The 22,228-nt window shown below is 42.1% G+C and overlaps 1 protein-coding gene across 7 annotated transcripts in view; it reads right to left on the bottom strand.

Annotated features, from left to right (window-relative positions):
* The window catches only part of PTPRT (protein tyrosine phosphatase receptor type T), a 1,153,310-nt gene that overhangs the window by 404,107 nt on the left and 726,975 nt on the right, over positions 1-22,228 (bottom strand). For all 7 annotated transcript variants that reach the window (XM_070381763.1, XM_070381762.1, XM_070381758.1 and 4 more), the window contains exon 8: positions 19,258-19,554. In XM_070381763.1, coding sequence (XP_070237864.1) covers positions 19,258-19,554 — 297 coding nt within the window. The remainder of the gene's footprint in view (positions 1-19,257; positions 19,555-22,228) is intronic.

A 22,228-nucleotide genomic window follows, 5' to 3' on the forward strand; every position in this document is an offset into this window, starting at 1 on the left:
CCAAGAAAATGCACTGGTCATAACAAACACCCTCTTCCAACAACACAAGGCAAGACTCTACGTGTGGACATCACCAGATGGTCAACACCGAAATCAGATTGATTATATTCTTTGCAGCCAAAGATGTAGAAGCTCTATACAGTCAAAAAAAACAAGACCAGGAGCTGACTGTGGCTCAGATCATGAACTCCTTATTGCCAAATTCAGACTTAAATTGAAGAAAGTGGGGAAAACCACTAGACCATTCAGGTATGACCTAAATCAAATCCCTTATGATTATACAGTGGAAGTGAGAAATAGATTTAAGGGCCTAGCTCTGATAGAGTGCCTGATGAACTATGGACGGAGGTTCATGACATTGTACAAGAGACAGGGATCAAGACCATCTCCATGGAAAAGAAAGGCAAAAAAGCAAAATGGCTGTCTGAGGAGGCCTTACAAATAGCTGTGAAAAGAAGAGAAGTGAAAAGCAAAGGAGAAAAGGAAAGATATAAACATCTGAATGCAGAGTTCCAAAGACTAGAAAGAAGAGATAAGAAAGCCTTCCTCAGCGATCAATGCAAAAAATTAGAGGAAAACAAAGAATGGGAAAGACTAGAGATCTCTTAAAGATAAATAGAGATACCAAGGGAACATTTCATGCAAAGATGGGCTTGATAAAGGACAGAAATGGTATGGACCTAACAGAAGCAGTAGATATTAAGAAGAGGTGGCAGGAACACACAGAAGAATTGTACAAAAAAGATCTTCATGACCCAGATAACCACAATGGTGTGATCACTCACCTAGAGTCAGACATCCTGGAATGTGAAGTCAAGTGGGCCTTAGAAAGCATCAGTACAAACAAAGCTAGTGGAGGTGATGGAATTCCAGTTTTGAGCTATTCCAAATCCTGAAAGATGATGCTGTGAAAGTGCTGCACTCAATATGCCAGCACATTTGGAAAACTCAGCAGTGGCCACAGGACTGGAAAAGGTCAGTTTTCATTCCAATCCCAAAGAAAGGCAATGCCAAAGAATCCTCAAACTACCGCACAATTGCACTCATCTCACATGCTAGTTAAGCAATGCTCAAAATTCTCCAAGCCAGCTTCAGCAATACGTGAACCGTGAACTTCCAGATGTTCAAGCTGGTTTTCGAAAAGGCAGAGGAACCAGAAATCAAATTGCCAACATCTGCTGGATCATGGAAAAAGCAAGAGAGTTCCAGAAAAACATCTATTTCTGCTTTATTGACTATGCCAAAGCCTTTGACTGTGTGGATCACAACAAACTGTAGAAAATTCTGAAAGAGATGGGAATACCAGACCACCTGACCTGCCTCTTGAGAAACCTATATGCAGGTCAGGAAGCAAGTTAGAACTGGACATGGAACAACAGACTGGTTCCAAACAGGAAAAGGAGTACGTCAAGGCTGTATATTGTCACCCTGTTTATTTAACTTATATGCAGAGTACATCATGAGAAACGCTGGGCTGGAAGAAACACAAGCTGGAATCAAGACTGCTGGGAGAAATATAAATAACTTCAGATATGCAGATGACACCACCCTTATGGCAGAAAGTCAAAAGGAACTAAGAAGCCTCTTGATGAAAGTGAAAGAGGAGAGTAAAAAAGTTGGCTTAAAGCTCAACATTCAGAAAACGAAGATCATGGCATCTGGTTCCATCACTTCATGGGAAATAGATGGGGAAACAGTGGAAACAGTGTCAGACTTCATTGTTTTGGGCTGCAAAACCACTGCAGAAGGTGACTGCAGCCATGAAATTAAAAGACGCTTATTCCTTGGAAGGAAAGTTATGACCAACCTAGATAGCATATTCAAAAGCAGAGACATTACTTTGCCAACAAAGGTCCGTCTAGTTAGGGCTATGGTTTTTCCAGTGGTCATGTACGGGATGTGAGAGTTGGACTGTAAAGAAAGCTAAGCACCGAAGAATTGATGCTTTTGAACTGTGGTGTTTGAGAGGACTCTTTAGAGTCCCTTGGACTGCCAGGAGGTCCAACCAGTCCATTCTGAAGGAGATCAGTCCTTGGTGTTCTTCAGAAGGAATGATGCTAAAGCTGAAACTCCAGTACTTTGGCCACCTCGTGCGAAGAGTTGACTCATTGGAAAAGACTCTGATGCTGGGAGGGATTGGGGGCAGGAGGAGAAGGGGACGACAGAGGATGAGATGGCCGGATGGCATCACTGACTCGATGGACATGAGTCTGAGTGAACTCTGGGAGTTGGTGATGGACAGGGAGGCCTGGCGTGCTGGGATTAATGGGGTCGCAAAGAGTCGGACATGACTGAGTGACTCAACTCAACTCAGGAATGTTTCCATAGCCCATAAATGTCAAAATTTATTCGTATAAAAGGATATTTAATTATCTTCATTTTATCTTTTTTTTTAGTGTGATAGAAACACTACACAAGCATATAAAACAAATACACATCTTATTAATTTATCAACAACTTCATACCCTCAAAAAGTAATCAGTCTCTTAACTTTTTAATAATCATGACTTTGTTTTCATTATAGTTCTTCTACCTTAAACATATATCCTTAAGTGCTATGGAGTTTATTATTAAATAAAAATAATACATATAACAAATAGTGCTAAATTCTTTTAAAAAGATCAGTCTGGGAGAACTAACCTCTTTTCTTTATATCAGTAATTTCCATTCCACGAACATGTTCTAATCCAGTGTTAATTTATATCAATACATCCTGTTAAGAATATGGCTTTTATTATGTTTTTAAATCTTGTTTCTTGCTATTTTTCTTAGGGGACATTTGCTTTGCATTATCAGACTGGATCTCTTTAATAAGAATGAAAACATATTTTCACCTGTCCAGTAACCTTTGTTTATGCAACCGAGTAGGCTGATCTAATTTGGTGCGTTGAGATATGTTCTGCTAGTAGATTATATGAGCTCTTGTTTTTAATATTCCCAATCCAGAGGGCAAGGTAAAATTTAGATATGCCCATTAGTACTTGGCCAGATAAGGGGTCTGCTTGCTTGGATGTCTGGATTAATGGGGGGAAATTAGTGAAAAGAAATAACCAGGCAGCACAAAGCTTCTTTAAAAAAAAAAAAGGACTTGTTTTGACTTTGGGTGGCTGGGGGGCAGCCTGATGTTACTTAGAGCACTGCCCCTACCTTTAACTGAAATGTCTCTTCTAAAAGATGCCCTTTCCTCAAGTCCCTCTGCTTTCCTGCTTTACGATACACAGGCTTGGACTGAGGGCTCTCATCCCCTGCTCTGTGGACTGGCATATAAAGATGCCTCAACATTAAGACCTCCTGATCCCCTGACCGCCTATTCCTGTCAACCAGCTCCAAAACCCACCTGTGCATTTAGCTCTGGGCAGAGTTGGAAGGTATTTATGCAGTTGGGCTTAGAAGTCCCTTCTTGTGACCCAAGGGACCGGGGGTGGGGTTCTTTCAATGAAGTCACAACTCTGTCATCTTTTCTGCATGTAGTTCCCCATCCTGCAACACTGCTCTGCATTAATTCCTCAAGCATGGGGACAGCAACCTCTTATAACTCTCAGGGCAAAATGAAAGGCATTTTTCTTCCTATCTTTTTGGGGAGTTAGTTGAGGAAGAATGATCAAATGGCCACTTTGAATCAGAACTCTCTTTTTCATCATGCACACCTGTAACAGTACTAACATCATGGGCTGAGCCAGACCGCCTAGGTTTATGTCTAATTCTCACTACTTATTTGTTGTACAAACTGGGACAAGTTGATTAACCTGTGACTCAGTTTCCTTACTTTAAAATGAGAACTGAAATAGTATGGGGTTGGCCAAAAAGTTCATTCGGGTTTTCCCATACCATCTTACAAAAACCTGAATGAACTTCTTGGCCAACCCAATACCTCCTCCATAGCTATTGTGAAGATTCAATATTTGAATGCATGTTATGTGCCGAGCAAAGCTTCTGGCACAAAGTTGTTCCTCTGTGTATTTGCTCCTCCCCCTGGTCCCATCACATTCTCTGAGAACTGCTCTAGTGCAGTCTGGAGATCATCAATTTGGTTCTTCTGCAGAATCAGAATTGTTAGTATTTCCCTTAGTATCCATATATCTATCTATGGTCTCTGAGTAGTGTCATATTGCTAATCAGAGAAGCCATATCTTCTTGTAGCTTACTAAGTATGTTTAACAGCTTTCTAAAATCTTCTGATTGCTGTGTAAGTTATTTAAAAACCTATTTTGTCTCTGAGGAGATTCTGAAGATTAATCCATTCAATATTACATTTATTGCATGCCTATTATTTACCTGGCACCATTCTAAGTGCTTAAAAGTACCAGTAAATGAAAATAGAAGAAACCCATCATTGTCTCCTTGGTATACAAGCTAGTGGGAGAAGAGATATAATTAAAAGCAGAGTGAAACAGGAAGCATGTCAAACAATAAACTCTAAGGAGATGCACAATTCTGGAAAGAAGGACAAGGAGTGTGGTGTTAGAAGAGTCCAGTTTTTAATAGAAAAGTAGAGGAAGATCTTCCTCAAAGGTGACATCTAAGCAAAGATGTGAAGGAGGTGAAGAAATCAGCCCTGTATTTTTGTGGAAAGATTATTCTGGTTAGAAGAAATGGCAAATGGAAAATATCCTGAGGCAGGACACATCTGGCATGTTCCAGAACAACAGTAGCTGGATTGATGCAGTAAGGCCGAGATAGAAGAAGATGGGGTCAGAGAGGCAATCAGAAGTGGTAGTATGGTTACATGGGACCTGATGAGCCACCGTAAGGACTTGGGCTTTTAATCTCACTGACACGAGAAACCACTGGAAGGTGATGCCCAGAGGGGTGATGCTGTGATCCGCCTCAAGCTCTTCTGGTTGCTGAGTGCAGGGACCAGGGCTAAAGCTGACAGACCATTTCGGAGACCACTTTAGTATTAAATCCAGGTTGGAAATCTCAGTGGTTTGGACCCAAGAGCTGGCAGTAGAGGTTGTAAAAAATATGATCAAGGTCTTGCTATATATTAAAAGATGAGTCAAGAGAATGTGCTCATGGATGGGATTAAGGAGTGAGCAGGGTTGCTGCTTTGCACAAAGCGGGGGTTGAGGGTGGGAGGGTGCCAATCACAGAGAATACAGGGTGAAGGGTGTTATCTGGAATCTGCAATCTAGGGCTTTTGATGTGATAAAAGTGAGGAATCAAGGTATCTGACTTGAGCCGTTAATAAAATGGAGTTGCCATTAACTGAGGTGGAGAAGAGTATGAGAAGAACTGAGTTTGATGGTGACTGAGGGATGATCAGGAGGTCAGCTCTGGCAATGTCTAATTCCAGGGGCCAAGGAGCAATCCAGGTAGAAAGGGTCAACAGGCAGTTGGGTAGATGAGGGCAAGGGAAAGGTCTGACCTGGAGACATCACCTGCAGAAATCATCAGCTTATGGATAGATTTTAAAGCCAAATGATTGGAGGAAATAATTAGAGGAATGAGTGTGGATTAAGGGTCAGCAAACTAAGGCCACTGCCAAATGAAACCAGCTGCCTGTTTTGTAAATAAAATTCTGCTGGAACACTGCCACACCCATTCATTTCTAGGGTCAGAATGAGACGTTTGAAACTGGGATTACAGAAGTATTGTAAGCAATTATAAGATAGTCCCTTACCCATGACTAATAGAAATCTCACACAGATACCTGTGTATGTGTTTTTCCTGAGTCACACACCCTTGATTAAAGAGCAATCTGCTATGGATACATAGACTTCCCTGGTGGCTCAGATGGTAAAGCGTCTGCCTACAATGCGGGAGGCCCGGGTTCAATCCCTGAGTCAGGAAGACCTCCTGGAGAAGGCAATGGCAACCCACTCCAGTACTCTTGCCTGGAAAACCCCATGGATGGAGGAGCCTGGTAGGCTACAGTTCATGGGGTTGCAAAGAGCTGGACACGCCTGAGTGACTTCCCTTTCCCTTCCCTTTCTATGGATACATATATATGTGGGGCTGAGTCCCTTTGCTGTTCACCTGAAACTACCACAAACATTGTTTATTAATTGGCTATACCTCAATACAAGATAAAAAGTTAAAAAAAAAAGCATCCTGCAGAGGGAATTCCCAGGTGGTCCAATGGTTTAGGACGCTGTGCTTTCATTGTCGGGGAAAGATCCCCTGGAGAAAGGTGTGGCAACCCACTCTAGGAGACTGCAATCCCTGCTGGGGGAACAAAGATCCCACAGACCAAGTGACGCAGTGAAAACAACAAGCAGCCTGTCAGGTCTGGCACTGGCCATACACCCCTTAACATGGCTCATGGAAGACAGTAAATTAAATGCTTTATGTATAGACTTTCATGTAGGATCCCATATAGAAATCAATAGGATGACCACTCCCCATTTTACTGATGGGGGGACTAAAGTGTACACAATGCAACTAATTTAATTGCAAAGTGTGAATGGAGCCTAGATATAGCCCAGATCTTTCTGATTTCATGTTGGTTTCTGAATCACCACTTTCTTCCATCACCTGGTAGACATGTGGGCTTAGAAAGGCTGAAAGACAAGTCACAACAGAGTTAAGTTAGGGGCAAAATCAGGTCATCTCAGCCCTAGGCCAAGGCTCTTTTTCACCACATCCCACTGCTCCTCCCTAAGTTAAGAAGTCTTTTTCAAACAAAGTCTTCTTCAATGAAGCCAACTAATAGTTGACCCTCAGTGTCTGCAGGGATGGGATTCAGGATAACAAAATAACAAAATCCACTGAAGCTCAAATTCTTTATATGACACCACCCTCCATACTGGGGTTTTGCCAGTGGCTCAGATGGTAAAGAATCTGTAAGCAATCCGCCTGCAATGCAGGAGATGCAGTTAGATCCCTGGGTCAGAAAGATCCCCTGGAGAAGGGTGTGGTGGTATTCTTGCCTGGAGAATTCCATGGAGAAAGGACCTGATGGGCTACAGTCCATGGGGTTGCAAAGAGTTGGACACAACTGAGCGACTAACACACACACACACACCCTCCATATTGGGGGCTCCCCATGGGAGGCCTTATCCAACTGCCCATTGATTTCTAAGTCAATCTGCAGATATGGAACCCACAAATATGAAACCCAAGGATACCAAACCCACGGACATGGAACCCATGGATATGGAGGGGTGACTGTACTTTCTTTAGAGTCAATGAGGACTCCACCAACCCCACTATGAAAAGACTTCTTTGAGGAAAGATTCCTGATTTGTCTTATCTTCTAATTCTAGGTTGCTTTACCCTTCTTTTTTCTCTTTATAATTCTTTAGTGAATCCACATATTCCCTTTCCAGAATTTCTTTTGCTAACAGCATGGAACTTTCCATCCTTTTGACAGAGTTCTACAACAAAGGTTAATTACTTTATAATTTCATTCTCTTTAAAACAAAAAAAAAAAAGCACACTAAAATTGCTAATTTTAACTGTGCTTCTTGTCAGTAGGTTCATGTAAATTCACTGTAATTAAACCAGATGTTTTCTTGCGCCTAAAACTCAGATGGTAATTTAAGGGAAATTTTCATTTCAACATAAAAGAAGGACAGAATGTTATCAAGACAAGTTTTCTCCTGTCCTTGCCTGTCTTGCCCTTTCCTCTTCTTCCTTTCCCTCCATTTTCCCATTTGAAAAGTGGGGCTAATGGTGAACTTTGAGAGTAGTTGTGAGAAGTAACAATTAGTTTATTTAAAAGCACAGAGTCCTGAGGCGTCAACAGAAGTTCCCTTTCTTGTCTAAGTATTCTTTACTGATTATTGTTTGCCTGTCCATTCCAGGTGCCGTACTTATTGGTTAGTTGGGTTTTGTTCACTATAGAGGCTCTGAACTAACTTAAAAATTGAAATAATTTGAAAATGATTCGGAGGAGTCTGGAAGTCTTATAGAGAAAAGATAGATTTAGACAATTTCAATCTACCTTGTAATTTCCAGTCTTGCTGGAGGCAAGATCTTTTTTTTCTGGATGAATTTTTCTATCTTAAGATGTCAAACATACCTTTTTAATGGAACTATACAGTGGTGTATTAGTAAATGTTTCGCAGCCAGCTCTCCAGGAAAACAAAACAAAATAAAACCTCAATATGTTTGCCAATTTCCATAGTATAAACATCACCCTGGTTGATTTCAAGCAATGAATGTGGTATTACTGGATTCAGAGGCCAGAAGAGAGGCTAACAGTTAGCGCTATCACACCAGTATAAGCTGGGTTTGAATATAAATAAAATCCATATGCAATTCTTTACCTTACTAGTGTATATAAACAGAGTTCAGTGATATCATGAAAGAGGCATGGGCTTTGATATTAAATATTCATTCATCCAACAAACAGTTAACGAGCATCTACTATGTGTCAGGCAGACAATACACACACACACACACACACACACACACAGTATTTCAGATGATGATAAGTACTACAGAAAAGAAAAAAACAGAGTGTTCAGGGAGATATTGGCCAGGGATAGGACTGCATCTTAGATGGGGTTGGGGGAAGAAGCAGAAATAAGATTTTGGGATCTATTTATTGCCTCTTCCACTTGCTACCTAGCAGCCTTAGACAGGTTCCTTAAACTCTCTAAGCCTCAGATTTCTCATTCACACAGTATCAGTATTATCTACATCACAGTATTTGGGAACTGACTACATGAATGAAGAATATCAGAACAACACATAGCTCATAGTGGGCATTTGAAAACTGTAACCACACTCCTCCTTACTGTATGATAGCTCCAGGTCATCTCTGTAAACATCAAACATGTACTGAGCTCTAAGTAAATGATGGTTCAGGAATTACTCAGATGTGTATGGCTTTCTACCCTCCCACTAAATGGGTCTGGACTGCATTACTTACTGCCTTGCTGTTACTGCTTTTTACACTTTTCTTCTTACTTTCCTCTTTTCCAGATTTTATGTACTGCATCTTGTTACGGTCCAAACACCTATCCCTAGCAGTATGCAGCCTTCTTCTAGCTTCCTGTCACTTGAGAAACCAGATAATTAATCTTGTTGGAAATGCACAGAAAATACAGGCACTCATTCCTGAAATATGTCTGTCTTCTCTACAATGAAAGTACATGTCTCAAATGAAATAATATATGTACCATATGTGATTAAGCACATATCAATTATATTAATGTATTATATCCTATATATTACTAATTATAGTCAACTAGATTTTTATACTGCAATAAATTATATGGGAGTCTAAATTCCTTACTGTAAAATAACAAAAATGATACTGCTTGCTTTTTCATGTTTGATGTTAAGATTAAATGAATCTACATTGCCGATGGCAATGGTTGGATGGCATCACCAACTCGATGGACATGAGTTTGAGCATGCTCTGGGAGTTGGTGATGGACAGGGAAGCCTGGCATGCTGCGGTCCGTGGGGTAGCAAAGAATAGGACACAACTGAGCGACTGAACTGAACTGACATGGCTGATGAACATGTAAAATGATAGAACTTTTATGGAGAGGTATCTGTCATCATCTAACAAAAATGCATATACATTTACTTACTGACCCCAGCAATCCCACTTTAAGGAATTTCTCATGAAAATATAGCTCCACAACACCACAATATGCACAGTAGCGGCTACAATACTATTTATCATAGGAAATAATGGGAACAACCAGAGGACCCTGCTTGAATTCTCATGCTATTTTCACACAATGAAGCCTCACACAGCTATAAAAGAATGATACAAATCTGTACAGACCAACACAGACTGACTTCCACGGCATATTAAATGAACAAAAACATAAGATGCAGAGTATACTTAATATGTTATCTTTTATATAAAAATAAGAGAAAAATCATTTTCACTGCTTTGCAAAATGAACTATATTTAAGAAAGATATATTTGAAATAACTATTTTACAAGTGATTCCATTTCTGGTATGGATAGGAACAGTGTGAAAGAGAGATGCTGGCAATACTTCTCTGAGTATACCTTTCTATAGAGTTCTGAGTTTCAAACAAAGAAACTTTTGATATTAAAAACAATGATATTAAAGCAAAGAGGATGAGGAGAAGACAAAATTAAAACTGAAATAAATGAACATAATTGGGTATTAAATTGATAATATAACCATCCAGAGAAAAGAATGAACCTTTGGACATGGCTTCTTGACTGCTCAAAGAGAGAAAATCTAAAAAGAAAATCTTTAACCTAATTTAGTAGCTTTCCTGTTTGTTAGGACGACTGGTATTATAACTCTGAAACTACTCTGTATGTATTATATTATGAAGCAAAAAAAAAAAAAAAAAAGTGAAACTTGGGAACTGGGGTTCTCACTGTGGGTGGAGGTAGATATGTATGGACTGAGAAGAATTCTGAGGTGCTGGATTTGAATTAGTGTGAGTTCATGATTTTTGCTGACTGTATAGAGCTTCTCCATGCTAAAGGTGGAGAAACTCTATACAGACAGCAAAAACAAGACCAGGAATGGACTATGGCTCAGATCATGAATTCCTTATTGCCAAATTCAAGCTGAAATTGAAGAAAGTGGGGAAAACCACTAGACCATTCAGGTATGACCTAAATCAAATCCCTTATGATTATACAGTGGAAGTGAAAAATAGATATAAGGGACTAGATCTGATAGACAGAGTGCCTGATGAACTATGGATGGAGGTTCATGACACTGTACTGGAGACAGGGAGCAAGACCATTCCCAAGAAAAAGAAATGCAAAAAAGCAAAATGGCTGTCTGAGGAGGCCTTACAAATAGCTGTGAAAAGAAGAGAAGCAAAAAGCAAAGGAAAAAAGGAAAGATATACCCATTTGAATGCAGAGTTCCAAAGAACAGCAAGGAGAGATAAGAAAGCCTTCCTCATCAATCAATGCAAAGAAACAGAGGAAAACAATAGAATGGGAAAGACTAGACATCTCTTCAAGAAAATCAGAGATACCAAGGGAACATTTCATGCAAAGATGGGCTTGATAAAGGACAGAAATGGTATGGACCTAACAGAAACAGAAGATATTAAGAAGAGATGGCAAGAATACACAGAATAACTGTACAAAAAAGATCTTCAAGACACAGATAATCATGAAGGTGTGATTACTCCCACTTACCTAGAGCTGGACATCCTGGAATGTGAAGTCAGGTGGGCCTTAGAAAGCATCACTATGAACAAAGCTAGTGGAGGTGATGGAATTCCAGTTGAGCTATTTCAAATTCTAAAAGATGATGCTGTGAAAGTGCTGCACTCAATATGTCAGCAAATTTGGAAAACTCAGCAGTGGCCACAGGACTGGAAAAGGTCAGTTTTCATTCCAATCCCAAAGAAAGGCAATGCCAAAGAATGCTCAAACTACCGTACAATTGCACTCATCTCACACGCTAGTAAAGTAATGCTCAAAATTCTCCAAGCCAGGCTTCAGCAATACGTGAACTGTGAACTTCCAGATGTTCAAGCTGGTTTTTGAAAAGGCAGAGGAACCAGAGATCAAATTGCCAACATCCGCTGGATCATGGAAAAAGCAAGAGAGTTCCAGAAAAACATCTATTTCTGCTTTATTGACTATGCCAAAGCCTTTGACTGTGTGGATCACAAGAAACTGTGGGAAATTCTTCAAGAGATGGGAATACCAGACCACCTGATCTGCCTCTTGAGAAACCTGTATACAGATCAGGAAGTAACAGTTAGAGCTGGACATGGAACAATAGACTGGTTCCAAATAGGAAAAGGAGTACGTCAAGGCTGTATATTGTCACCCTGTTTATTTAACTTATATGCAGAGTACATCATGAGAAACGCTGGGCTGGAGGAAGCACAAGCTGGAATCAAGATTGCCGGGAGAAATAGCAATAACTTCAGATATGCAGATGACACCACCCTTATGGCAGAAAGTGAAGAGGAACTAAAGAGCCACTTGATGAAAGTGAAAGAGGAGAGTGAAAAAGTTGGCTTAAAGCTCAACATTCAGAAGACGAAGATCATGGCATCTGGTTCCATCACTTCATGGGAAATAGACGGGGAAACAGTGGAAACAGTGTCAGACTTTATTTTTCTGGGCTCCAAAATCACTGCAGATGGTGATTGCAGCCATGAAATTAAAAGACGCTTGCTCCTTGGAAGAAAAGTTATGACCAACCTAGATAGCAATTTAAAAAGCAGAGACATTACTTTGCTAACAAAGGTCCTTCTGTCTAGTCAAGGCTATGGTTTTTCCAATAGTCATGTACGAATGTGAGAGTTGGACTATAAAGAAAGCTGAGCGCAGAAGAATTGATGCTTTTGAACTGTGGTGTTGGAGAAGACTCTTGAGAGTCACTTGGACTGCAAGGAGATCCAACCAGTCCATCCTAAAGGAGATCAGTCCTTGGTGTTCATTGGAAGGTCTGATGTTGAAGCTGAAACTCCAATACTTTGGCCACCTGATGTGAAGAGCTGACTCATTTGAAAAGACCCTGATGCTGGGAAGGATTAAGGGCAGGAGGAGAAGGGGACAACAGAGGATGAGATGGTTGGATGGCATCACCGACTTGATGGACATGGGTTTGGGTGGACTCTGGGAGTTGGTGATGGACAGGGAGGCCTGGCATGCTGCAGGGTCACAAAGAGTTGGACACGACTGAGCAACTGAACTGAACATGACTGCTGACAAAGGTCTGTATAGTCAAAGCTATGGCTTTCACAGCATTCATATAGGGATATGAGAGGGACCATAATGAAAGCGGAGAGCCAAAGAATTGATGCTTTTGAATTGTGGTGCTGGAGAAGACTCTTGAGAGTCCCTTGGAATGAAAGGAGATCAAACCAGTCAATGGAAAAGGAAATCAGACCTCAATATTCATTGGAAGGAATGTTGCTGAAGCTTAAGCACCAAAACTTTGGCCATCTGATATGAAGAACTGACTCATTGGAAAACACTCTGGGAAAGATTGAAGGCAAAAGGAGAAGTGGGTGGCAGAGGCTGAGACAGTTAGACAGCATCAGCATCATAGCTGGTGATGCTCAATGGCTGTGCATTTGAGCAAACTCTAGGAAATAATGGAGGACAGACGGGTTGGCGAGCTACAGTCCATAGGGTCACAAAAAGTCAGACATGACTTAGTGACTGAACAACAATAATATTATTTAAAACAGATAAATTATATTCCCCAGCTCTACCTTCTTGAAGAGCGTAGAGGCAATAATAGCTCATTGAGCACACATAAGATGCATCTTTTAGTGCCAAAATATTCAATCTCCACTCAATAACACCAGAAATCCTTGAATAAGTGGTTGACTCCAGGTCTGGGGCAGAGACATTATAAGGGTAGTCTGGAATGTTCTGTTACACCGGGAGCAAGGAAGACTGAGACCATGTCAAAAGGACCTAGCAGCCAATTAGAAGGGACTCTCACAAGCCATATATGAGACAGTTTGAGCACTGAAAAGAATAATAACAGTGATGGATTTTAATACATTGAGTTAAAGAATAAAAAGACCCATGTGTCAACAGGGAAAGTAAAAATGGGGATGGGGATGAGGAGAGAAAGCTGTTCTATAAAGAAGAATGCAAAACAATACATGTAGAGGGAATGCTAGATTTAAAAACATCCTTTTGCAAATACCAGTAATAGCTGATTCAGGTGAAGATTATCAGGGAGTGCTAAAATCTTTGGGTCAAAAATTCTTGGGAAGACCCAGGACTGGCACAGCAATCCTGAGGAAAAAGAACAAAGCAGGAAGCATAACATTCCCAGACTTCAGACACACCACAAAGTTAACACAAACAAAACGGCATGGTAGTGGCACAAAAACAGACGTACAGACCAATGAAACAGAATAGAGAACCCAGAAAGAAACCCACACGCCTATGGGCAGTTAATCGTCAGCAAGGGAGGCAAGACTATATGGAAAAAAGACAGTCTCTTCATCAAGTAGTGCTGGGAAAGTTGGACAGCTGCATGCAAGTCAATGAAGTTAGAACACGCCCTCACACCATACACAATGAAAAATTCAAAACGGCTTAAAGACTTAAACATAAGCTATGACACCATAAAATTTCTAGACGAGACTGAAGGCAAAAATTCTCTGACATAAATCATACCAATGTTTCCTTAGGTTCATCTCCCAAGGCAAAAGAAATAAAAACAAAAACAAATGGCACCTAATCAAACTTACAACTTTTTGCAAAGCAAATAAAACCATTAATAAAACAAAAGACTAACTACATGCATGCTCAATCACTAAGCATTTTTTATTTACTTATGGTTTTATTCTTTGCAACCCCATGCACTGCAGTGCCCCAGGCTCCTGTCCTACATAATGGGAGAAAATATTTGCAAACAGTGTAACCAGCAGGGGCTTAATTTCCAAAATATACAAACAGCTTATACAACTTAATGACAAAAACACAAACAGCCCAGCTGAAAAATGGGCAGAAGACCTAAACAGACGCTTCTCTAGAGAAGAGATACAAGTGGCCAATAGGCACATGAAAGGTGTTCAACATCCCTAATTATCAGAGAAAGACAAATCAAAACTGCAGTGAGGTACCACCTCACTCAAGTCAGATGGTCATCATTAAAAAGCCTACAAATAACAAATGCTGGAGAGTGTGTGGAGAAAAGGGAACTCACCTTCCCTGCTGGCAGGAACGTAAATTGGTGCAGCCCCTATGGAGAACAGTATGAAGGTTCCACAGAAAACTAAAAATAAGAGTTGCCATATGATCCAGCAATCCCACTCCGGGTATATATCTGGACAAAACGCTAATCCGAAAAGATACACGCACCCCAAGGTTCACAGCAGCACCATTTACAACAGTCAAGACATACAGGCAAACTACACGTTCATCCACAGATGAGTGGATGAAGAAACGTGGTATGTTGTGCATATGTATGTGTGTGTGTGTGTGTGTGTGTATGCATACACAATTGAATATCACTCAGCCATAAAAAGAAAAAAAATAATGCCACTTGGAGCAAAAGATACTATCGTACTAAGCAAAGTAAGTCAGAAAGATATGGTATCACATGGTATCCCTTACGGGTGAAATCTAAAATATGGCGCAAATGAATTTGTCTACAAAACAGAAAGAGACTCACAGATTCAGAGCACAGACCCGTGGTTGCCCAGGGGGAGAGGGGGAGGGAAGAGAAGGCCTGCGAGCTCGGGATTAGCAGGTGTGAACTGTTACACGCAGGATGGATGAACATCAGGTCCTGCTGTAGAGCACAGGGGACTATGTTCAGTATCCTCTGACAAACCGTAATGAAAAAGAATATGGAAAATATATAAATGCATAACTGAGTCAGCTTGCTGTACACAAGAAATTAACATTATAAATCTACCATAGTTCATAAAAAAAATTTTTTTTAAGTTCTTGGGGACTAGAGATACTCAAAGATCTCAAACTACCACTGCACAGGTGAGCTAATTTACAAAGAGAAAAGATGCCACATTTACTGTGAAGAGACTGGGTGGTCCCCACCTTATCTAAGGGACCAACTCAGCATCACCAGTAGAGGGGGTCCCTGACGTCATGTACCTCGTAACATGCTACAGACAGAAACCTACGTCACCAACTCATAGAGCATTTTATCCAAACATGTCTCATATTCTGGTTTGTCACATAAAATCAGGTTTAATGTTACTGGAAATATGAATGCAGATTGTCTATTTGATTATTACTGCAAAATTTCTTAGATATTCTATGGTATTGCGGGTATGGAGGAGCAAGTCCTTATCATTAACTGTCATGGATGCTAAAGAATTTAGGGGTGAGGTATCATGACTTCTGCCATTTACTTTCAAATAGTTAAAAATATATGTATATTTATATATGTTATTTCCATATGAAATATATCACACGCGTGAAAGTGAAAGTTAAAGTCACTCAGTTGTGTCCAGCTCTTCGTGACCCCATGGACTATATAGTCCATGGAGTTCTCCAGGCAGAGTACTGGAGTGGGTAGCCTTTCCCTTCTCCAGGGGATCTTACCAACCCAGGTATCAAACCCAGGTCTCATGCATTGCAGGCAGATTCTTTATCAGCTGAGCCACGAGGGAAGCCCAAGAATACTGGAGTGGGTAGCCTATCCTTTTTCCAGCGGATCTTCCCGACCCAGGAATTGAACCAGGGTCTCCTGTATTGCAGGCAGATTCTTTACCAACTGAGCTGTCAGGAAAGCCCTATATCATACACAGGTATCATATATGCATATGAAAAAGTAGATAGCAAGGTGTTCACTAGTGTTAAGTCTCGTGAAGGGTTTACAGATCTTGCTTATCCTCTTCTTCCAATTTTCCCATGGTTTTGAAACATTTCAAAGTAAAATCAAGTTGAATTATAGTATATAACATGTGTGTCTAGCCCACTGTAGGTCTCAATAAGGGGTAACCAAAATGAGGCCATCATCTATTTGGTTTTCCTTTGTCAGAATCTCAGAGATTCCATTTCACAGTCTTGGCTGTGGTTTGATTGAAGGCAGAGAAGTAACCACCCAGCAAGCTGAGTTGTGGTTTTTGTCTGAGACATTTGTGAAGAAAAAGGGAAAAAATAAAGAACCTGTTTAGCCTCCTATTAACAACCCCTTCACAGATGAAACACAGGGGCTCAGTGGCCACAAGCTGTTCTCACCAGTGGTGGGTTACTTCACACCCTCACAAAGGCAGTGGGGTGACAGAATTACAAATTCCACACATTTCCCAGAAGACAATTTTGTAGCACAGATGAAAGCACCTTGACTCCAGCCAGCTCAACCCGCAAGATGCTTCCCTGGTTCCCTGAAGGGGGTTTCAGTTAATGGACTAGAGCTGAGCTCCATCTGCAGCTCAACCTCGATGTCAATGAGCCCCCAGCAAACAGAGATGGTGCCTCTCCCCTCTTCAGGAGAAATGGAACCTAAGTCCAGCATGCACAGGGTCCAGTACTCTTCTGAGGCCTTCCTGTAGTCTCCATGGTCTGTGAGGTGGGGCCTCAGGAGAGCTGCAAGCCAGAGGCCTGGTGTCCTGAATGTTGGTGCTTTTACTGTGATGATGCCCACACAGCTCGAGAGAGCAGAGATGGAGCACCTCTGCTCTCTCAAACATTAATGGTGTTTGATTAAAATTTAATTTCAAAGCATTGCTGTTCTCAATTTGTTTTGATAAAGACCTTGTGATTGTTTTTTTTTGTTGTTGTTTTGTTTTCCATTGGTGATGAGAAGAAGAAACGGAGAGGTTGGGGCATGCCTTAAATATGGGACTTGTGATGTATAGTCGCACATGTAGGTAATCCTCAAAAAGTGGCCCAAAGCAGGTAGAGCATCTTGGCAAGAAATGCCCTGAGCTCTTCCTGGGCTAAACCCTCCTGTTCATCTTCAGCATCCTGAATTTTCATGCTGGTTCCCAACACTGGCTCCCCCTTGTCTAACAACCAGGTTCCCCCGTGAACTCTTGTCACTAAACCACCCTGGGTTTCCCTGGTGGCTCAGTCAGTAAAGAGACCGCCTGCAATGCTGGAGACCCGTGTTTGATATCTGGGTTGGGAAGATCCCTTGGAGAAGGAAATGGCTACCCACTCCAGTATTCTTGCCTGGGAAATCTCATGCACAGAGGAGCTCGGTGGGCTACAGTCCATGGAGTCACAAGAGTCAGACAGAACTTAGCAAGTAAGCCACCAAACCACCCTACTTGCCCCAACTCTGTATCTCCTTATTATATAAAATCAGGTTTAATGTTATTGGAAATATGAAGGTGGATTGTTTATTTGATTATTTTTAAGTTAACGTGAAATTCTGCCATGTTGCCACTCCTTGGATATAGATGTCATGTTTTCTATAGCTATGACAGTGGACATCTACAGTTCTAAAGAGATGGGTGGGTGGTTTTTGGGTTGATTGTGCTAAAGGATTCTTTGTCAAGATTTTTTTTTTTTTGGATTTAGTGCAACTGTAGTAGCTACATTTAATGAAAACTTTAGAGTCGGATGGACATGATTCTAGTTTCTATACATGCCATCCTTTCTATGAGCACAACCTGGAAGTTAGGTGCTATGATTATCTCCTTTTTTAAAAAGTAACCACATGGCTGGGGGGTCTTAGTTCCATGACCAGGGATCAAATCTGGGCCCCCAGCAGCGGAAGCACAGAGTCCTAACCAGTGGATCACCAGAGAATTCCCAATTTATCGCCATTTTTACAGATAAGGAACCCAGGTGCTGAGAGGTTAAACAACTTTCTCCAGGCATATTTGGTTCCAGAGGCTGACTTTTCAGACAGTGTATTAGTCTATGTGCTGGAGAAGGAGCTATTTATCTTTGATACAATGGAGCCAAATCTAGAGAAAGTTCTGGCAGCTTCATCAGAAGCCAAATCCAGGGCCACAGAATGAAGCCAAGATGAGACGCCTGACCCTGTGTCGGAGGCTGGACGGGAATAGGCTCCCAGGAAGCAGGGCACTAAGATCTGGAGAAGCTGACCCGGGTGAGAGCTGTACCCATAGGAGACTGAGGTTCTGTGCAAGACAGGAAGATGGCGGAACGAGGTGACAGAGGCTGAGTCCCCACCACCGTGCTACCCAAAAGCAGTCTGGAGGGGCTGCAAAGAGAGTGGCTGCGAGGATGATTTTAAACGGGATTGGGGAGGGCTTGTTACAAAGGCAGATGTGATAAAACTTCCAGGTCTAGGATAAGATGGAGGGATTGAGGGACAAGGTTAAAAGAGGTTGGAGTGCTTTCCTCTATATGCTTGTGGGGCTTTGCAGCTGAGGATATGGGTCTTGATCCCACCAGGGACCATCACTCGGGTCTCCCTGTGTTCTAGGAAGTATACCTGAACAGAGGGAGAGAAGTCAGTATAGAGGAGGAAATGAGTTCAATTTTGGATACTTTTTTGAGACGCCTGTAGGACACCCAGGTGAATGTGTGGCTCTGGGTGCATTCAGTGTGTGTGCCAAGCTTTTTATATGTATTTTCTGATGCTAATTTTTAAGAGAATCCAGAGCCATCTGACTCCAAACTCAACATGTCTCAACAGTACGATTGATACACGTCTTCTCTTTTGAGAGGCATCAGTGTGGTTAAATGCTGGCACAGCAGGTGGCATAAAGTGAGAGCAGGGATGTGGATGAGCGTGTGTCTGTGGCAGAGGTGTCACTGTCTAGGGGCACAGGGCCCCCTGGAGTTGTGTACTGTACAGCCTGCATGCTGTGTTACTGAAGAGCTTAGAGAAGATGCTGATAAACTGACAGAGAGATGAAAGATGCTGGGAAAAAATAAACCCTTGCAACTGCTAGGCGTGGCCGCCTGAGCTGGTCCAGCCCTCCCAGTTCCTGAGGGAGCACACCCACTCCCTGACTCACCGTCCTCCTCCGTCTGCACCACCAGCTCCTCGCTCTCCATCCTGCCTTCGGGGTTGGACAGCAGCAGCCGCAGCCTGATGGTCATGAAGGGACGCAGTCCCCGCAGGGTGTAGTGGGAGGAGGTCTGGATGAGCTCCTCGGCCTCATACTGTTGCTGGTTGAACACGTACTGGTACTGCACCGTGAGGTTGTAGCTGTGGCAGCGGGTTACCGCGTAGCCGAAGGGCTCCCACTGCAGGGTCAGCTGCCGGGCTCGGATGTCCACGATCTCCACGTTCTGTGGGCCGTGCACCGGGTCTGCAAGACACAAACGCAAGACACGGGACTCTGAGCAGGCCATTGGGAAGGTGGGGTGGGGGCTCCGCTAAAACAGGGGAACACAGCTCTCACCAATTCAGGCACTGCCTTCCTGATTTCACCACTTAGAATAAAATTTAATTAGTATTTTTCTGTAAAATAAACCTATTATTTAAACACAAGCATCTAAAAGAAAACCTATTTAAAGGGAAAGCCTGAATCACTTGTCATAAATGAATACTAACCATTTGAAAAAAATGGAAAGTTGTTAAAATTGTTGAGGTTCATCAGGGTACCACTGAAGACCATCATGGGTACCACCAACAGCACACACAATGCTTTGGGAAAATACTAATTGAGAAGGAAGCTGCAGTTCTGACCTATCTCTTTACATATCATCTGGCCACACCCTTCCCCTTGAGAAATCAGCCCCCTCCTTTTAGTTCACTGCACTCGAGTGCAGAGAATGCACACTGAGCTGCATCCACAACACACAGCACCCAGGCTGTCACTGTGACCAGTGGACAACGCCTTGGAATCTCCTTTCCTTTCACTGAAAACACAACGGATCCTTTTGGAGCCTCCCACAACAGACTTCAACCCTTCCTTCTCTCCTCTCCATTCTCCACCAAACAGGCCTCTCCAGGGATGTCATTCTAAAAACAGATCTGATGCAACGGTCCAACTCCTACGCACAGATTTGGACAAAATTATAAATCAAAAAGCAAAGGAGAAAAGGAAAGATAGAAACATCTGAATGCAGAGTTCCAAAGAATAGCAAGAAGAGATAAGAAAGCCTTCTTCAGCGATCAATGCAAAGAAATAGAGGAAAACAATAGAATGGGAAAGACTAGGGATCTCTTCAAGAAAATCAGAGATACCAAAGGAACATTTCATGCAAAGATGGGCTCGATAAAGGACAGAAATGGTATGGACCTAACAGAAGCATAAGATATTAAGAAGAGATGGCAAGAATACACAGAAGAACTGTACAAAAAAGATCTTCATGACCCAGATAATCACGATGGTGTGATCACTGACCTAGAGCCAGACATCCTGGAATGTGAAGTCAAGTGGGCCTTAGAAAGCATCACTACGAACAAAGCTAGTGGAGGTGATGGAATTCCAGTTGAGCTATTCCAAATCCTGAAAGATGATGCTGTGAAAGTGCTGCACTCAGTATGCCAGCAAATTTGGAAAACTCAGCAGTGGCCACAGGACTGGAAAAGGTCAGTTTTCATTCCAATCCAAAAGAAAGGCGATGCCAAAGAATGCTCAAACTACCGCACAATTGCCCTCATCTCACACGCTAGTAAAGTAATGCTCAAAATTCTCCAAGCCAGGCTTCAGCAATATGTGAACCCTGAACTTCCTGATGTTCAAGCTGGTTTTCGAAAAGGCAGAGGAACCAGACATCAAATTGCCAACATCCGCTGGATCATGGAAAAAGCAAGAGAGTTCCAGAAAAACATCTATTTTTGCTTTATTGACTATGCCAAAGCCTTTGACTGTGTGGATCACAAGAAACATTGGAAAATTCTGTAAGAGATGGGAATACCAGACCACCTGATCTGCCTCTTGAGAAATTTGTATGCAGGTCAGGAAGCAACAGTTAGAACTGGACATGGAACAACAGACTGGTTCCAAATAGGAAAAGGAGTTCGTCAAGGCTGTATATTGTCACCCTGTTTATTTAACTTCTATGCAGAGTACATCATGAGAAACGCTGGACTGGAAGAAGCACAAGCTGGAATCAGATTGCCGGGAGAAGTACCAATAATCTCAGATATGCAGATGACACCACCCTTATGGCAGAAAGTGAAGAGGAACTCAAAAGCCTCTTGATGAAAGTGAAAGTGGAGAGTGAAAAAGTTGGCTTAAAGCTCAACATTCAGAAAACGAAGATCATGGCATCTGGTCTCATCACTTCATGGGAAATAGATGGGGAAACAGTGGAAACAGTGTCAGACTTTATTTTTCTGGGCTCCAAAATCACTGCAGATGGTGACTGCAGCCATGAAATTAAAAGACGCTTACTCCTTGGAAGGAAAGTTATGACCAACCCAGATAGCATATTCAAAAGCAGAGACATTACTTTGCCAACAAAGGTCCGTCTACCCAAGGCTATGGTTTTTCCTGTAGTCATGGATGGATGTGAGAGTTGGACTGTGAAGAAGGCTGAGCGCTGAAGAATTGATGCCTTTGAACTGTGGTGTGGAGAAGACTCTTGAGAGTCCCTTGGACTGCAAGGAGATCCACCCAGTCCATTCTGAAGGAGATCAGCCCTGGGATTTCTTTGGAAGGAATGATGCTAAAGCTGAAACTCCAGTACTTTGGCCACTTCATGTGAAGAGTTGACTCACTGGAAAAGACTCTGATGCTGGGAGGGATTGGGGGCAAGAGGAGAAGGGATGACAGAGGATGAGATGGCTGGATGGCATCACTGACTTGATGGACGTGAGTCTGAGTGAACTCCGGGAGTTGGTGATGGACAGGGAGGCCTGGCGTGCTGCGGTTCATGGGGTCGCAAAGAGTCGGACGTGACTGAGTGACTGAAATGATCTGATAAATCAAAAAGCTACTTGCACCCCCATGTTCACAGCAGCACTATTCACAATAGCCAAGACATGGGAGGAACTAAATGTCCATCAGCAAAGGAATGGATACCGATGTG

The sequence above is a fragment of the Bos mutus genome, chromosome 13, assembly GCF_027580195.1.
Source record: "Bos mutus isolate GX-2022 chromosome 13, NWIPB_WYAK_1.1, whole genome shotgun sequence".
Taxonomy (NCBI): Eukaryota; Metazoa; Chordata; class Mammalia; order Artiodactyla; family Bovidae; genus Bos; species Bos mutus.